The 18005-nt window shown below is 35.3% G+C and overlaps 3 protein-coding genes across 4 annotated transcripts; 2 read left to right on the top strand and 1 right to left on the bottom strand.

The window, feature by feature from the left end:
* The first annotated feature begins 551 nt into the window (after positions 1 to 551).
* On the top strand, positions 552 to 4946 carry LOC134746171 (prostaglandin reductase 1-like). Its single transcript, XM_063680481.1, has 6 exons — positions 552 to 809; positions 1519 to 1618; positions 2241 to 2429; positions 2758 to 2876; positions 3355 to 3621; positions 4686 to 4946. The coding sequence occupies exons 1-6, from the start codon at positions 704 to 706 to the stop codon at positions 4916 to 4918; spliced, it is 1014 nt and encodes a 337-aa protein (XP_063536551.1). The 5' UTR covers positions 552 to 703; the 3' UTR covers positions 4919 to 4946.
* LOC134746170 (probable replication factor C subunit 1) lies at positions 4943 to 8087 on the bottom strand. 2 transcript variants are annotated; one of them, XM_063680479.1, is made up of 4 exons: positions 7902 to 8087; positions 7431 to 7653; positions 5064 to 6535; positions 4943 to 5007 (listed from the first exon to the last, which is right to left on the bottom strand). In XM_063680479.1, exons 2-3 carry the CDS (start codon positions 7641 to 7643, stop codon positions 5078 to 5080), a joined length of 1671 nt encoding a protein of 556 aa, XP_063536549.1. In that variant the 5' UTR covers positions 7644 to 7653; positions 7902 to 8087; the 3' UTR covers positions 4943 to 5007; positions 5064 to 5077. The 2 variants fall into 2 exon arrangements, with proteins under 2 accessions (XP_063536549.1, XP_063536548.1); XM_063680478.1 differs by having other exon boundaries at positions 4943 to 6535.
* A 6658-nt stretch (positions 8088 to 14745) lies between these two features.
* On the top strand, positions 14746 to 17477 carry LOC134746167 (uncharacterized). Its single transcript, XM_063680473.1, has 4 exons — positions 14746 to 15607; positions 16026 to 16106; positions 16316 to 16481; positions 17266 to 17477. The coding sequence occupies exons 1-4, from the start codon at positions 14756 to 14758 to the stop codon at positions 17427 to 17429; spliced, it is 1263 nt and encodes a 420-aa protein (XP_063536543.1). The 5' UTR covers positions 14746 to 14755; the 3' UTR covers positions 17430 to 17477.
* Positions 17478 to 18005: the final 528 nt, after the last annotated feature.

The raw sequence follows: 18005 nt of genomic DNA, 5'->3' as shown, positions 1-18005 counted from the left end.
TTAGGTATCGTTTTTGTATAAATTAGGCACGAAATCCGGTTATGAAATAATCGTTTTACCTTTTTATACAAAAAATTGGATTCATGCACGAATAATTAAAATTATAAATTTTTTGTCACTAGTTTGCCCTTTGCAATCACAGTGTCATGATTTGCACTAAATAAATAATAGAGTTATTCAGCTCCTATTTTTTATTCCAAAAAGTAACACTTCACCTTTGCACTTCACACTCTTCAAAGTATCAAAAAGTATGTAGTATTTCAAACATAGACATAGAGAATCATATTATCTTTGTCTTACACTAGTACTAGCGCCCAAAAGAAAGGGAGGAGTATAATTTTCCTGGTTGTTACTGACTGACAAATTGGATTGACCAACTATATTTATACATTTTTTGTAAAAAAAATGTAGTGGACTGCTGCGGTGGCGATTGCCGCACAAATCGATTTTCCTATCTCTCACTAGGTGTCGCCATTACACTGCAGCCACTAGCGCCATCTTGTAACAACATAATATAATTACTGTCAACAAATGACATGAAGATTCTGCACGTGTTAGTATCGGAACAGTAATAATGACTGGTTGTGATAAGTGATAAAAATAAATACATTTGTAAAGATTACTGCATAATCTATTATTGTTAACTGTGATAGTTGTGCCTTTTAGTAATACAAGTTATTAAATTATCATTTAACCTACAACAATGGTTTTAGCCAAAAAATATGTGGTAATAACTCCGTTTGTAGGAGAACCGAAGCTTGAAAATTTTATAACTGTTGAAGAAGAAATGAGGCCTTTAGAGAAAAATGGTGAGATAAGAATAAGAAAAGATTGTAGATAACTGGATAGGTACTTATTATATAATAAATATGGATATGGATTAAATATGGACGTAAATCTGAAATAAATGTATTCAATTCAATTATGAAATAAAATTATGGAAACTGATTATATCGCGTATACAATATTAGGTACTTATTAGTTCAACTATGATGGGTCAAGAATTCAATCTTCAATTTTTTTATCGACATTTTTGCTAATGGATGATAATGGCAATGGCACACACGCCAAACATTTTAGTTTATTTTTTATAGTTAAGAAACAAATTACCTAGTTACTTGTATTAACTTAAGCCCAGCACGGATGGAGCGATAATATATCGGCAGATACCTTATGATACGGCATCTGCCGATATCTTGTACGTGCCTACTATTTGACACACCACACACATGCGAAGCTGTAATATATACTTTGGTATCTTAATACGATATATCGCTCGGTATATTTCGTCTCTCACAATGTAGGTGCTAGACAGAGAGCGATATATATTTTGGTATCTTTGGCTTGTGTGGTGCTTAGCGATACTCTAAGAAGTATGTCGGTTTCTGCCGATATATTATCGCTCCGTCTGTGACGAGCTTTATTATGGTTTTAGATTTTTCCTCACTGCACTTCATTCAGTTAAGTGTTAAAACGCCCTGTATCTATATTAATCATAATCAGCCAGTTGATTTTTAGAATTTTTAGCTGAAGCGCTGTACATAAGTGTAGATCCTTATCAGAGGGTGAAGCTTGGAAACACATTCCCTTGCGATATGATCGGAGGACAAATAGCAAGGTAAATAAATGAATAACCACGTGGATGCAAAACAGAGTGCAAAGTCGAAATTTCGTTATCTACTTCTTGCATATTTGACCCAAACCATAGATAGGCAGATTACCAAAATTTCGATATTTGCGGCTCGCATAAAGGCTAACATTTGTTCTATACGTATAAATGATTTATTTCATGTCAGCCAGCACTCTGAAAGCAGCAGCTAATCTCCCATTCTCAACTAGATACCAAATAACACCAATTAATAAGTAGAAGAATGTTTTGACGTCGTCCTTGCAATAGCATAGAGATTAAACGCACAAAGCCTAACCCAGATGGCGCTTCAATCGTTTTAATATACATGTCTGTCGATACATAGATATGCCAAAACTAGAGATACTAGAGATTAGAGGTAATAGCTGACTACAGAAGGCCTACCGCGAAACATGAAAATCGAAATTACGTTATCTGTCTCCCTATCGCCTATAATATATATTCGTATGCAATTTCTATATAGGTATGCAAGCGTGATAGAGGCAGATAACGAAATTTCGAACTTCGTGTTTCGCGGTAGGCCTTTCAGACTTGTTTTGATCCGAGACAGTTGAAAGCATTTATAATCTGTGGGTTTGTAACTTCATTTCAGAATAACCGAAAGCCAAAATCCGGTTTACCCAGTAGGTGCATTGGTTATGGGCCACTTCGGGTGGCGGACGCATACGATAGTACACCCCGACAACGCGAAGCTGTGCGGTCAGAAGCCCTACATGTACTTATTGCCAGATTTCGGGGAACTGCCCGTTTCGTTGGGGCTGGGTATGTGTGGGAGAGTTGGGTTAGTATTTAGACTATTTAGTAGATAAATGTACACATAAAGCCTAATGGAACCCCTGACTAGCCAACAAAGGATTTCAAATTGTAAAATTAACGTAGTTCGCCGTTAACATACCCTTCAGCATGCCATATCTATCCGAAGGAAAATTCAAAGATATAATATATAATTTAACACTTTTATACATAATGCAGTCATAAATTCGAACAATAGCGAACATTTCACGAGATTTGCAATGTCATGGTATGTCAAAAATCAATTCAGAATTGCGAGTCTGACTGAGTTCCGACAACTTACGATGTTGTTAACTTGTTACACTTATGTGTTTTAGCAATACTGCGTACTTCGGCTTCACGGAAATCTGCAAGCCCGTAGCTGGAGAAACTGTGGTGGTGTCGGGGGCAGCGGGCGCCGTAGGCTCACACGTTGGACAAATTGCCAAAATTATAGGTAAGGTAAGGAGGTTATAGAGTCGGTTGGAGTTAGTTCAAGTAGGTAACACTTGTTAATATATAATTATCACACTGTTCCATTTGCCCCGAACAAAAAGTTTCACGGGCAAAGGTACCTAATATACTATCTCCGCTATATATGTAAATAAGAATTTAGAATTGAAAACGGCGCTCACAATGACAGTTTCATGTCATGACAATAGGTAGGTACCTACACGAAGAGTTGTTGTGTCATTTCAAACATAGAGAGAATCATACTTTCTTTGTCTTACACTAGTACTAGCACCCAAAAGAAAAGAATGAGTATAGTTTTTTTGTTCTTATTTACTGCCAATTTGGTTTGATTAACTATACACATCACCTCTCTGTCTATGTTTCTCACACTGTTATAATTAGGAAGTTATATATGATGTACAATATACGTTCTGCAGTGCCCATCATCGTTTTATAATTATACATTTAAAAAATAATTCCAGGTTGCAAAGTAATCGGTATCGTCGGATCCGACGACAAATGCTCCTGGCTGGTCAACGAGTTAGGCTTCGACTGCGCAGCCAACTACAAAACTGTAAACATTACTGACTACCTTAAAAAGAACGCTCCCAACGGTGTAGACTGTTACTTTGACAACGTCGGAGGGGAGATCAGCAGCACTGTGGTGGCGCACATGAACGAGTTCGGGAGGGTCGCGGTGTGCGGGGCTATCTCTGTCTATAATGAAACTGATCCTATGAAGCGTAAAGGTAAGGTAATAGGGTAATAGGTATTTGACTGTATTTAATTTAAAATAAATTATTTTACACCATAGGTACATGAAATAAAGCATCAGAAGATTAATTGACACAATTTCTATTTTAAAACCCATATAAAACGATGAATAGTAGGAAATTTGATTGTGACGTCACGTCCTAGTTTCATATAAATTCCATAGTAGCTAAAAAAAACAGCATCCTCACTTGGCTGCGAGTTAAAATAAAAGGAAAAAGTCGAAGCTTTACGTTCAAGGCATCAAGCATGTCAAGCTTAGATTTTGCGCTTGTGCTAAATAAAAAAAATTACAAGCGATTTCAAGGACTTTTGGTTAATTTAGAAACTGCTAGACCCTAAGTTTTTTAAAAGGTCAAAAAAAGGTGACATTTAATAGTCAAAATTTGACAGAGTCGCCGGTCAAAGGAACCGACGTGTAAAGTTCTCAAATTAGTGATTCGCTAAAAAATATCCTCTTTTATTATGCCTAACGTTAAACATACACAGAAATGACCACGAGAATTCAATGTTATTTTTCTTAGTTTTCGAGTTATTAATTTTTTTACTTTTGTTAAGAAATACCGGGGTGAACCAATTAATTTATTTAAAAAAACTATTGCACTTTTTGATTTGTAACATAATCCTTTACAAACGGCGCAGTTGCTAAAAGAAATCAGCATCCTCACTTGGAAAAAAAAATTGGTTCACCCCGGAATTTCTTATCAAAAGTTAAAGTTCAAAAATCCATAACTCGAAAACTACGAAAAATCGGCTTACATACATGGTATATTCTGATAGCCCGCGAGGAATCTAAAAAAAAATTTTTCGACGTCGAGGTTTGGACCAACCTGTATAATATATATATATATATATATATTTTTTTATATTTTTAATTTTTATTTTAGTTAGTTTTAATCTTATGTCGATAGATGGCAGTAAATTAACTGTGACTACAAAATTTACTATGACAGTACCCCTCTATCCTATATCTTCTCTTTGCCTCAACTTTGAGGGCTCCTGATAAATACTAAGCTTATCTTAACAATTATCGTTTTGACAGGTACTTTTCTTCAACCGTTCATAGTCGGGAAACAATTGATAAGCGAAGGATTCCAAGTTAACAGATTTGCTGAGCGCACTGCAGAAGGCATACGACAAAATTTACAATGGGTGAAAGAAGGGAAACTGAAATATAAGAACCATATCTACGAGGGATTTGAATCTACGGTAGATGCATTTATAGGTTTATTCAAAGGAGATAATACAGGGAAATCTATTGTAAAAGTCAATTAAAGCAAACGCTATAATAAGATATAAAATATTTTAAAAATAAATGTATTAGGTATATTAAAAAGCACTTACATTATATATACAAATATTACCTGTATTATTAGGTACAATAAAAAGCGCTTAGTTACATTTTATATACAAATATTACCTAGTTGTGATTTATCATCTATTTCTTTTCCTTTTAGCTGGTGCAGACACAGCCTTTGCTTCATTTGGATCATACTTATTAATAAAAAGTTCTTCGTAAAGTAAACTGTTACAGTTAGGTGTTAAATATTTTGAAATTTCCTTGTAGAGCTGTTTTTTATGTGCTTCATCACTTAAATCACTCTTCGTTGATGATTTTGCAGGGAGTGGCTTATCATCTTCTTTAGTTTCGAGGGTTTTTTTCAAATCCATAATTTTTTTAGTGTTTTGATCAATTTTGTTTAACAACAAGTTTTCCATTTTTTCCATTCTCGCCTCTAAATAGTGTACAATATAAGCGTGCTCATTCGGAAGACTGGGATCTTTTGATAAAGAAGTCCTTACTCTTTCAGATCTAGCTCTATAGTCATTTAAGTTTTTCTTTGGAACCAGAATATCTTTATCAGCAGAACCTTGTTCTTCTAATCGGCTTAGTTCTTCTACAATAATATCCTTTAGTTTCATATTAAACTTTCGTTTCTCATTAATTGCAGCAACTCTTTCTGGTGATAATTTACTTTTGTGGCTATGAAGTTTATTGCTATCTCTCTTTTGAGAAGACTTAGCTTTTTCTAAAGGATTTGGTTCATTCAAGTTAATTTTAATTTCAAATTTACTTGGATCACTAGTGTTAAGTATTTCTGGAAGATTACTTTCATCTCGTTTGCAAGAAGTAGGCATGTTTTTCTGCACAATTGCTTCTTCTTTGTCATTGTTAAATGACATTATGATCTCATCAACTACATTGTTTACATTTTTCTCCACATTATTTAAAACTGTCTGATCTTCTTTTACTTGTATAGGCTGAGGCACATGAGTGTTATTTGCCTTATTCCTATTAATACTTAAAATCATTGAAGGCTTAACTACCTCAAATGATGCAGCAGACACAGGAACACTTATCTTTTTTTCTGGTTCTGTTATCTTTTTTTCTGATATTATTCTTACTTTACTCTTTTTCTTACTAAATGCAAGTAATGGTGGAACTTCATCTTGCAGTGGAAATTCTTGTTTGGTAACAATTTTATTATTTTGTTGATTTGTTAGAAGCGGAACTTCAACTATAATTTCCTTAGCCACATCTTTTTCTGGTATATTGATTTGGTTAATTTTAGATTTATCTGCATATCGAGTTTTATGGGTATACACTTCTGTAATATTATTATTCGTTGAAGGGGTCACATTCTCTATATTTGTCCAGTTTTTAATATCCACATCTATCATTTTATAATCCATGGTGTCATTAGTTAAATAATCTGCATAAAGTAAATTATAGTTTGACTTCCTCTCAAAGAAGTCATCATTTTCAGCAACCTCACATGCTAATGGGTATAGACCCAACATGTTCTGTGGCATTTCAGTTTCTTTAAATTTGCTTAAATCACAAAATGGACCATCCAAGGTAGGTACTGCTTTTAATTTTAATTTATCTTTCTGAAAAGAACATGAGTGTCAATTAGTAATGATGAACCAATTATTTTTAACACAGGTATGTCACAAGTGTACCATATTCTAAATTGGTTTCATTAAGCAGAAAACCAAAATTGGCAAAAATATAGCATTGAGGATTCAGAGGATTGATTGTATAAAACTGATTCTCACTTGATGGTCTCATTGTAAGATAAGCGCTAGAAGCCACCAGCAACATGCTGAGATGAGGCCATTTTGTGGCACTTTAATCTTATTCTATGTTTTCTTTCATATTTCATACAAATAAAATAATTATATTTTATCATCTGGTATGACCAATTATTTACCAGAGAAAAACTAACACATCTATAAGGAATATTATGACAGCAGAGGACGCGAAAGAGGTTTGCCAGGACAATATCAAGTGGATTGGACCTCTCCTGTCTCCATAAAATAGTCATTGTTAAAAGTATGCAAATAAATAAATACTATAGGACATTTTTACACAAATGTGCCATTTTCAACCAAAAGGGTACTTATTGTCGCTTGTCATTAAGGCGCTATTCCCATATAGCTTTAAGTAGAAGTCAACCTTATCGACAAGCGACAATGTGGTACCTTTTGGTTGAAAACGTCACAAATATACTTCGCCCCACAGTAAGCTCAATAAGGCTTGTGTTGTGAGTACTTACTTAGACAATGATATATATTATATTTAAAAATACTTAAATACATAGATAACACCCATGACTCAGGAACAAATCTCATCTGTGCTCATCACACAAATAAATGCCCATACCAGGAATTGAACTCGGGAGCATCAGCTTCATAGGCAGTGTATTATTGTATGTATATGTAATATTTCAATTCACATGATAATAAAGTGTAAAGTGGTAATAATAAAACAATAGAAACTTACTTTATCATTCATAAACCAGTTGTCTGCAAAATGGTGTTGACATATACACCGATTCTTAAGTTGAGAGACCTTTAAGTTTAGGAAGTCATAACGGCCAGCTCTCATCAGCCACTCATGGCAACGGACCTTGTCAAATACAGGGTAGTGAAATAAGTGGGTCTTCCCATCAGACCTGATGGTACAATTCTTGTAGGTGCACCGGCACCCTCCCATGCTGATATGCCTGAAATATGAGAAATATGTGTTTTTGCTGAACTAGTCTAGCGTGGGTCATATACATTTTTTCACATTACATCTATAGAAATTTTAAGCAAACAAAGTACATATTTGTTTGTAATACAAATTGTTTTAATTATTACACCCTCTGCTACGGCTTAGGCAGTCATACTTGTGATAATTGTAATTTTTGGGGCACAAGTTCTAAAATACTTAAGATAAATATTAGCGTTAAAATGGTTTAACATATCTTACCTAATCAAAACCAGTAAAGCAAAGGGTTTGTTATAAAAATATTAGACACTAATGGTAATATTGTGAGACAAATAAATTAACAATATGTTATTGTTCACTTATGTACAGTTCCAATAAATTAATATTTAATTAAAACACTGTAAAAGTGTTACAACAGAATAGCATCGCTTGATTCACTTCACTTGTCAAAAACGACAGCTGCGGCATCACTTCAAGCCACAGACTATACAGCGGTGTTCACCATAGACCTAGCATTACATGGATGTGCTATACGCGTGCGCCCGTGAGGGACAGATCATCTTTGCAGAACAAACGCAATGCGACAATATGATTGGTCGAGTATAGTTGGTCAAACCAAATTGGCAGTAAATAAGAACGAAAAAACTATACTCATCCTTTTCTTTCGGGTGCTAGTACTAGTGTAAGATAAAGATAGTATGATTCTCTCTGTTGAGACAGTCCTTTGACAAACTATAGATTTGTAGGCTACCATAAACCATGATTAGCGAACTAGGCTCGCGCCGCGATTCGCGCATGAGTGTGGAGGGCCCTATACAAATTTACAGTGAGGAATAAAAAAATATGAGACTGTAACAAGGACAAACAATAATAACGCTTTCTCTGCTACTCCTACTGAAAGTTCCATAAGAGCATCTCATTTAGTCAAGTGGGGGAAGGGGCCATTTTTGGGCCATTTCCTCTCTATATTATTGTACCTCTATGGTGTGCACAGAGAAAGGTCTATACCAAAACCACAGTATTACAATATTCCCTACAGTAGCGCGACGAATGTACTTACGCAGAGCAACGGAGAGGAACGCGCCGGGAGGCGGGCGGCGCGGGCCGCGTACCACAAACACGCCTAGATTGTGGTACCGAGCGCGAAGGGCAGACGCGGGCGTGTTTTTACTTCAATTATCATTACTACATAGTTATTAGTATTATATAATAGTGCGCACGTTTTGTGTACGGATGTAATTCGACATCGAAATCCCAGGATTTAAAGTTTCATAGATTTCCCTGCGACGAGAGGTAACTTATAAGTTGGAACTAAATACCAAAACTCCATCTAGTAATTACCTACTTACTAAGTATTATGCAATTATTTGTATTAACTAAGTTAAGGCGCTTCGCGCAGTTTTTGGCCAAAAACTGTTACTTTCTAGAGCTTAAATAATAACTAACAAATACCTAAATCATACCTAGTTGGTTACTAAGTTTTCAACTGGCACAGTTTGATAAATGATAGGTTATTTTGTAATGATCAAAACATGGTATATAGGTAATAATATAAAATTCAGATGGAGAATTTATGGGAATCCTTAGAAAGCTCCAGATTGCCTGCCACTAGGTATTTTATACTGGACAGGTTGAATTTGTTGAAATATTCGGCTATAATGACACGCGCTTTTATTGTTTGCTTGTTGTTTAATTGCAAATACCTAAAGATGTAGTATTTAATCGTTTCGACATGCTTCTAGTTTATTGGATTTGGATTGGCGCAGGTCAGGGCTAATGTACTGTGGCTAAATGTACTACCTAACAGATTTTACCTTCTTTTCTACTTATTTTTTGTAATAGGGTATTTGACAACATTAAAAATATATAACGAATTGCTGTCATCCTGAAAGATAATAAACTAATAAAGTATATTTCACTATATTTGAATGTAAATTATGTTTAGTTTTTGAAATATAAACGAAAGAAAATTTAATATTTTTTGAAATTTCATCAGGGACGTGAACGCTCTGTGATTGGTCAACGCTCGGATGACGTCACACGCGCGTAAACATTCTTGATTGCCTTGAGTGTTTTAACTGTTTTATTTATATTTAGTTAATTTTAGTTATTGTTCCACAGTTTTCTGATATATTCCGATTTATCCGTATATCTAATAGTAGCACAATATTCATAAGAATCTCAAAATGGAGCCGAAATATGTGAAAGCTGATAGCGGCAACCTACCAGACATATTAGACGCATCAATGGTTGCACTTTTCTTTAAAGATAATCCGGATTACTATACTGCGGAACTTAGAAATGTAAAAACAGCTATGTGAGTATACGTAGAAATTGTTTATTTACGAACATTTCGATTTCGATGATACGAATACGACGACGATATATATATATATATATATATATATATAGAATACGATGACGAGAATAGTATCTCCATACTGCACTTTAGTTTGAAAGAAAAAGTATGCTACTAACTACCTACTAATGCTGAAAGAGCTATGTTATGAGGTTATGTAGTAATACATTAAATACCTAGATCTTGTTTCGTTAAATACAACAAAATCCGCTGCTTTAACTACCATATTTATTTACAGTTAAATATTACTTACATCGAAGTGGTCTTCACACATAAAAGCATTTGTATGCGCTAAAATGCTCTTTGGGTCTCTGCGCGCTAGTTTTAACCACATTTTTCTTTTTTTGGGATTCGTTGGTACGGAAACAAACAATTTATCTGGATTTTTTATAGTCGTACTTGAACATTGCGGCACTATACACCATTGATATATCATTTTACAGTGAAATAATCAATTCAATGCACATAAACCATAAGATTTACTAAGGTCATTGACTGAGTTTACCTGCGTGTGACGTCACACGTGTCACGTGATTAGCCCCTTTGCAAAAACAGCGTTTAAGGCGCGTTCAAAATAAATAAACTTTAACATTGATTTTTTATATTTAATACAGGAAATTTCACGGAAATATCAATGTAGTGTAATTATTAAGTCATAAACAATCAATTAAAACCATTTTCAAAAATTAGTCAAATAGCCTATAATCGATCATAGGTCTATGTAATCGATCATATTCATATCGATCCTCTGTTCTTGTGCTGTATGAACTTGTACATGTGTAATTAAGTTGGGCAATAAGCTTGTTATATTTTATTCCGTTTCTATAAGTGAAAACCTATAATTGGCTTTCTAATTCTATTATAGTTTTTTGATATGTTTAGCGCTGTTGGTTTTCCATGTACCAAAATAAAATAAAAATAAAATAAAATAATGAGGGATAGGTATGAATGCATGCATTAATGCAGATTTTTATTCATGCTTGGGTACACAATCATTCAAGTACCTATGCAAAGGTAACCGATACAAAGGTTTCACAGAATACAGGTATACTATATATATATATATACAATTTGGCCAGATATTTTTGATATAATGGACAAATTGGGTACGTAGTACTTGCATGTTTAATAAGTAGAAAGACGATGAAAAGAACTTGGTACCTAGGCAATAATGTTACTAGTGTTACTACTATGGGCATAATATTTTTATATTAGTCCGTAAAGGAAATGTCCGTATTATCCGTACTTGAGGTCTTTAAAAGACCGTCAAGATTGTCAAGCGGATAAATAAGCTAACGGAATTGTATTGACCTTTCGTTCAGCTGAATTTAACGAATTAATTTCGACTAATCCTTGTTATGAATGTATTGCACAAAAAATCACAGTTAATTTTTATTTATTTATTTACTCATTATTGCACAAAAAAATACAATCATACAAAAGGCGGCCTTAATGCTATGAGGCATTATCTACAAGTCAACCTTCGGGCAAAACCTCTGCTTTTTTTGTTAAAATAATAAAAACTAATTGACATTGTTGATTTCGTTGAAAACAATATTACCAAACACGTGACGTCACACCAAGGGGGGAAGAAGCCAAATGTGACCAGGTGTGACAAAGAGGGGCGGAGGGGACAAAAAATAATAGTAATTAATGGATGACCCCTAGTACATTATTACCCAGTAGCAAAGTAGGCACAATTTACGGTATGTATAATTTTAACCCTTTTGTTTCCCAGATACCAAGATGTCAATCCGATTGTGCCAAGTTGCCGAATCAATCTGTGATTTTAGCACAAAATTGGTACAAAAAAGGGAAATAAATTAGCAAATCGTACCGTCATTTTATTTAGGTCATAAACATGTCATAAATAACAGCTAGAAAATATATGCCATTCCCAACCAAAAGGGTACTTATTGTCGGTTGTCAATAATGCACTATTTCCATATAGCTTCAATTTGAAATCAACCTTATCGACTAGCGACAATGTGGTACCTTTTGGTTTAAAACTTCACATATAATAGTATAGAAAATATTTACATATAGTTGCGTCACTGCAGTTATGCAGTATTGTTTAAAACTGCTGTATTTACTTTTCACCTTGAATAGGTTGCATAAATTACTTATATTGAATGTGCGAAAAATAAGTTTTATTTTGACTGGTATTAATAGCTCAGACACCTACTGAAACGTTAATTGTATCTTATTTTATTTTTAAATTATTTGTTTAGTCTGGAGTTGAACTCGAGACCCACCTTTTTACTTTATATAAAATTGTAATTAGCTAAGTATTTTTTAGCCACCTAATTCTTTTCTAATGTTGGACAGATAATTTATTTCATTATTCATATGCATAGATAAGTAAAGAAAAGGCGAACGAATAAAACGAACATTGATTAGCTTATATTTTTAATACAATTAAAGTAGTTATTATAGAAAATAAAAAGGTTCCATCTGCTTTTTTTTTATCTGGTTTTTATGGAGGCTTTGGATTTGAATTAAGTGTTATCTATAGCTGCACAAAATCGATACTCCTTCTAAACGTAGAATGTCAGTTGGGACCTTTGGCGCCATTCATTTATTACTTTTAGGGGCTTATCTTACGTACGATCACAAAATGCATTTTTTTTTAATTTATATGAAATAATGACATTAAAATAATACTATCACATTATATGCTATCAAACACGGTGCAGAATATAAAAACTACAATTATGCGTTAGCCCACACGCATTACGCCTCTACTCTACGCCACTATAACATAGCTCTTGCATATATAGCAGCAGCATAGCATAGGGAGACATGCGACATGCATAAATACCTAATACATATGTAGGTAGGTAGGTACGCCCAGGTTTTTTCTGTCAGTCCGTATACATATAGCAGTTTCTACGGCACTGCATACCATACCAGTGTGCGCATCAATCGTGGCTGATGATAGTGACGATTTGATAATACTGCCGATACAGGTCTCCCGCGATCAATAAACTATACTACGCAGAGGTCGTCAACTTTTTAGATAAGAGCAGTGGCAGCGCGTCAATAACATTAGTAGGAATCGAAGGTAAGCCGGATCTAATTTGGCAAGCCTGTGAGGATCGAGTTCTATGAACAGAGAAAGTCAAAAGCAGTAGAAATCATCATCAGTTACAATAACAGGAATTTCAAAGGGCAAGAATGGCGTTTCATTAATGTTAACAATTGTAACTTGTAAAACAATAGTTAGAAAGAGACTTCCGCTAATACCTATAACAAGTTACAAGTGTTGAGTATGTATAGATTTATACTGGCAGGTTAGTTATTATGAACTTGACTAGAGTTCTATGTCAAATGTCACAGCGTGACAAAATGAAGATCTATATTGTGTTATTAATTGTTGATAATTTAAATATATATTGTGTACCCAACGTCTGCGTATCATTAATAACAAGAAACTTTCGGTGAACAGGCTTTTAGTCGTTGTACAACATACTTATTACTTAAACTACAAGCATACAGGAATAGTTATGTTAGCGTTAATTGTAAGATTTTTGGACCCGTTTTAAATGTATGTACATTTAACATTTGCAGTGCAGATACTATTGTACAGTGAGCTGCGAATTTGCATGGAGAAATTATGAATGAATTTATTGATAAGTCGCCATGCACTTTTATTACGGCTGATTACCTAGACCAGGCCGCGTAGCCAACACGCCAATCGCTTTTACGCTCCGTAGCGATCTAAACGCAACTATCACTGTCGCACTAATATGGAAGAGTGATAAAGAGACACAAAGCGTTTCGTTGTCGAAGCGATAGCGATTGTCACCTTGGCTAGGCCGGCTGTACACCAACATGAGAGCAATAAAGTTCTATTTGTATTATTTTTTTGAGAAACTAAAAGCGCCAATTTTACACTTTGTAGGTTCTAAAGTCTAAACTAACGAGCCGCGGATAGCCAACCCCTGTTCTATGGAAATGAGCTCGAAATGGTGTGAAAAGAGGATGCGTGCTGCAAGGTTATAGCCAGTAATAATTTATTAAGCTACTAGCTTACACCGGCTGGTGCTAGGGCCTGATGCGTGCAACATTGTAATTATGTACAGTATTAAACATTTACACTTAAAAAAAAAAAAACAACCGAATTGAGAACCTCCTCCTTCGGAATCTTGAAGTCGGTTAAAAATCAAACTATGATTGAGGTGCTGAACCTCTAGGCTAAATTTCATTCGATAGCGCGTGACAAGCGTTCGCGTTATGTCTATTTTTGAACGGGATTTTGAACAGCGCGCCAAGCGGGGACGTACGTTTTAGAAACTCAAAATTCCATACAAAATGGCCCTTAACGCAAACGCGTACGTCACGTCACGCTATCGAATGAAATTTAAACTAGGGGTACTAATTGATACGATACTCGTCCACGTTTATGTTTTAGCTAATTAAGGTACAAGCAGCAACATCAACAGCCCTAACTGTACATCGGTGAATCTTATTACAGTTATACAGCATTATAAAATGCATATGGTCCACCGATGTACAGTTAACAGTGTGGGCGATACGTACCTAAATAGTTCGTAATAACGCTACGGCTAAACTCATCTGTAGACCGTAACTGTCTACGCGAATTGTATTTACAAATTTGAACACGCTGTATATTCGGCCACACCTAAGTTTGCTCTACAGTCTAATTAAATTAAAATTACTTTATCGCACATGGAAATTGTCAGCGGTCGTTCCCATGGTGTATCCAATATTTTAGTTTTTTATTGTAATAAAAATGCGAGTTTCTGGCGTTTTTAGGGTTAGATCATCTGACCGAAGAAGTGCCGAAATACAAAATACTTTCAAGCCTATAAAAATATTAACGAGTATAGTTTCTTTAAATTGTTCAGGCCCTAATACAAGTTGGCAATTATTCTGGATAGTGTTTAAAGCGTTGGCTTCGGCATCAGTCTTAGGGTGTTTCACCTTTTACTGTTTGTATATAAAAATTCGCTATCACTACAATGATGTTATCCTTTCTATTAAATTAACCGACGCGGTACAAATGTGCTACGATTACAGTCAATACCTAGTGGATTTGTTTTTTGTGTTCAAATATGGCCGAGAGACATATGCAGAGTATCATAAACACATGATAAATATCGATCAAATTCTTATTTCCACCAATTATTCAGCTATTAGAAGAAGACATATTAAATTCATAGCATATTTCGTTGTAATTTGGATAATTACTTCAGCGTGCGACTTTACCGCATGGGCAGTAAGCTATGGAACATTACTTCCAACATTATATTCCACCAGTTACATTTATCTCTTAATCAAGATGTTCAGTACGCTTGATCTCATGTCACATGTTATGCACGTAGAATATCGTTTGAAATGTATTGTGAATCAACTTCAGGAATGCTACTGTGATACTAAGCACATTCCAGGAGATTTCAGCGACCCAATTGGTAACAAATTTTGGTTCTATTGTGAAAGTTCATCGAAACTTGGCAATACCAACGAGAAGCAGCCAGTCAGAACATTGGCAGGGAATAACCCTCAAAATGTAAAATGGCTGAGCAGATGCTATCTTCTTTTGTGTGAACAGTGTGGCTTCATAAACTGCATGTTTGGGACTAGGGTAAGCATCTATAAGTAGCATTAGATACAAATGATCTTGGCTCTGGGTCTTAGCTCGTCTAACACACATATTTTTCATTTGTTCCGTGTAAATAACTATTAAGAATAAAAACTGTTCTTAGGCAATAGAGTTATAATTTATAAGTGTTAGTTTCGTGGCACTAATTTTTGTCGGGCATATAACAAAGTGAGATTTAGGTTAGGTACACTGTCTTCCTGTTATTAAGTAAGTCACTACCGAAGTTGATAGATAATTGATAGAATAATAAGAATTTAGGTGATTGCCTTTGTGAGTGGTAAACAACACTTCTGTTATAAGTTAAAAATCTGATACAAATTGTAAGCAATAAGTAAATTCACAAAGTAGGTAGGTATCATACATAGTAGAATACCTTACTAATCTTTTTGCGTTCTTGTAGATATTACTGAACAGTCTGAGCCTGCTGATAGATATGATACGGTTTACTAACATAGCCGTAAGACTGGTCACCGGATCGCAGGTTTTTATCATTCTATATTCTAAGACCCTTGAGCCCCTTGGGCTGTCGAATGCGGCATTGCGATCTAATAATAACATTTCCTAAGAAGGATTATAGGTATAGCAGGTATTGAATAAGAGACTAGAGAGAGATACCCTATTTTACAAGGTTAACTTTATGTAGTAAGCAACATATCGTTTGCATTGAACGTATATAAATTTTGATTCAAGCCCACCATGTACGCATCTGGAAACTACCCCGCGGCCGCGAACATTTTGCGTATGGTGACGTGCGCGCTCGTAGTCGGCACGCTAGTTTCGCAGTGCGAGCGCACGTACAGGCAGCGCGACACAGCGCTCGCCGTCATCGACCACATTCTGGTCGGCAAGGAGCCTGGTGAGTAGATTTAGACTGTCAGGTTACTTCTCGAACAGGAGATCGGTGACGTGCACGCTGGTGGCCGACATGCTAGTGGCGCAGTGCGAGCGCTCGATGCAGGATATATGACAACGCGCTCGCCATCATCGACCACATTCTCTTCGACAAAGAGCCTGGCGAGTGGAACAGGAGATCGGTGACGTGCACGCTGGTGGCCGGATAGGTTGACTACTTAATCCGAAGAATTAATGCAGGGATTAGTTTTTACGAAAGCGACTGCCATCTGAGCTTCCAACCCAGAGGAAAACTAAGCCTTATTGGGATTGATCCAGTTTCCTGGCGATGTTTTCCTTTACCGAACAGTGATTACTTATTACTCATTTATTAAAATAAAATACAATTTAAAATTAAATTAATAACTACCTAAACATAGAGTATAAAAATTAAACTAACCTATAAATAACCCAATCATAAAAAAAATGTCCCGTCCAACAGGTCGGCCTGCGGCATGGACCCCATTACGCTGGCGGCGTTACCATTACTTATTACTTGATTATAATTTGGAAATATTTCTTGCTCGACTTGGCGGAGGCACCGCCGTGCCCCCAGATCTCATGATATTTCTTACCTCTTACATAAATTCCATAAACTCATTGTACTAGTCGGGACTCGAAACCACAACCTTCGGTTTAAAAGTCGCTCGCCCTACCACTAAGCCACCAATACTTATCAAGTTAGTAAGTTATAGGCCTAGTCTCTATAAAACATGTTTGAGTAGGTACAAACTAAAACTTAATTTCAGATGCTGATCTAAGGTCAGAGCTGACCGTACTCCAAGGGCTGATCCAATTACGACCCATACAGTTTCATACTGCGTTCTTCTTCCGTCTTGAATATGGCTATCTCGTGTCCCTAGTTTCCGTAATGGTTACTTACACTATTATTTTAATACAAAGTTTAAACTAAGGAAATGTAGTTTTAATAACCCTTTAACTGTAAACTTTTATAAGACACCCTACTAACAGTACCTACTAACTAACGATACTATTAGAATAGTTGGATAATTGCGTAATTTGCGTACTTTTACTACTATTCTTTGCGGTTTCAAGTTTAGCAATCTATAAAAACTTTATGAGTATGTACACCGTGTGCAAGTGTCCATACATAATATATGCCAGGGTCATAGTACTAATTGGCATTTAAAATAATAATATATAGGTAGGTTCTTACCTAAACGAAATTGGTAGAAAGCAATCGACAAGGCAATTTCTAATGGACTGCGATATTGACAGAATTATACGTTAGCCATGTTCCGTCGCACCAATCAATAATATACGGCCGCGACCTAAATTGACGATTTTAAAATAGAAACAGGTTTGTTGGCCTAAAATATGTTCAATGGTGTTAAATTAAATAGCAATCGTTAACTGAATATTTCTAAAGACCTACATGGACATAAATACATTTTGTACTAAACTCGGTCAAATAAAATGGACTACCTACCCCTTAAGGTGTCATTCATAAAAAAGTGCATTGCCACAA

Source organism: Cydia strobilella, chromosome 12, assembly GCF_947568885.1.
Source record: "Cydia strobilella chromosome 12, ilCydStro3.1, whole genome shotgun sequence".
In the NCBI taxonomy this organism is placed as follows: domain Eukaryota; kingdom Metazoa; phylum Arthropoda; class Insecta; order Lepidoptera; family Tortricidae; genus Cydia; species Cydia strobilella.
This window is presented reverse-complemented; position numbering and strand designations above follow the sequence as displayed.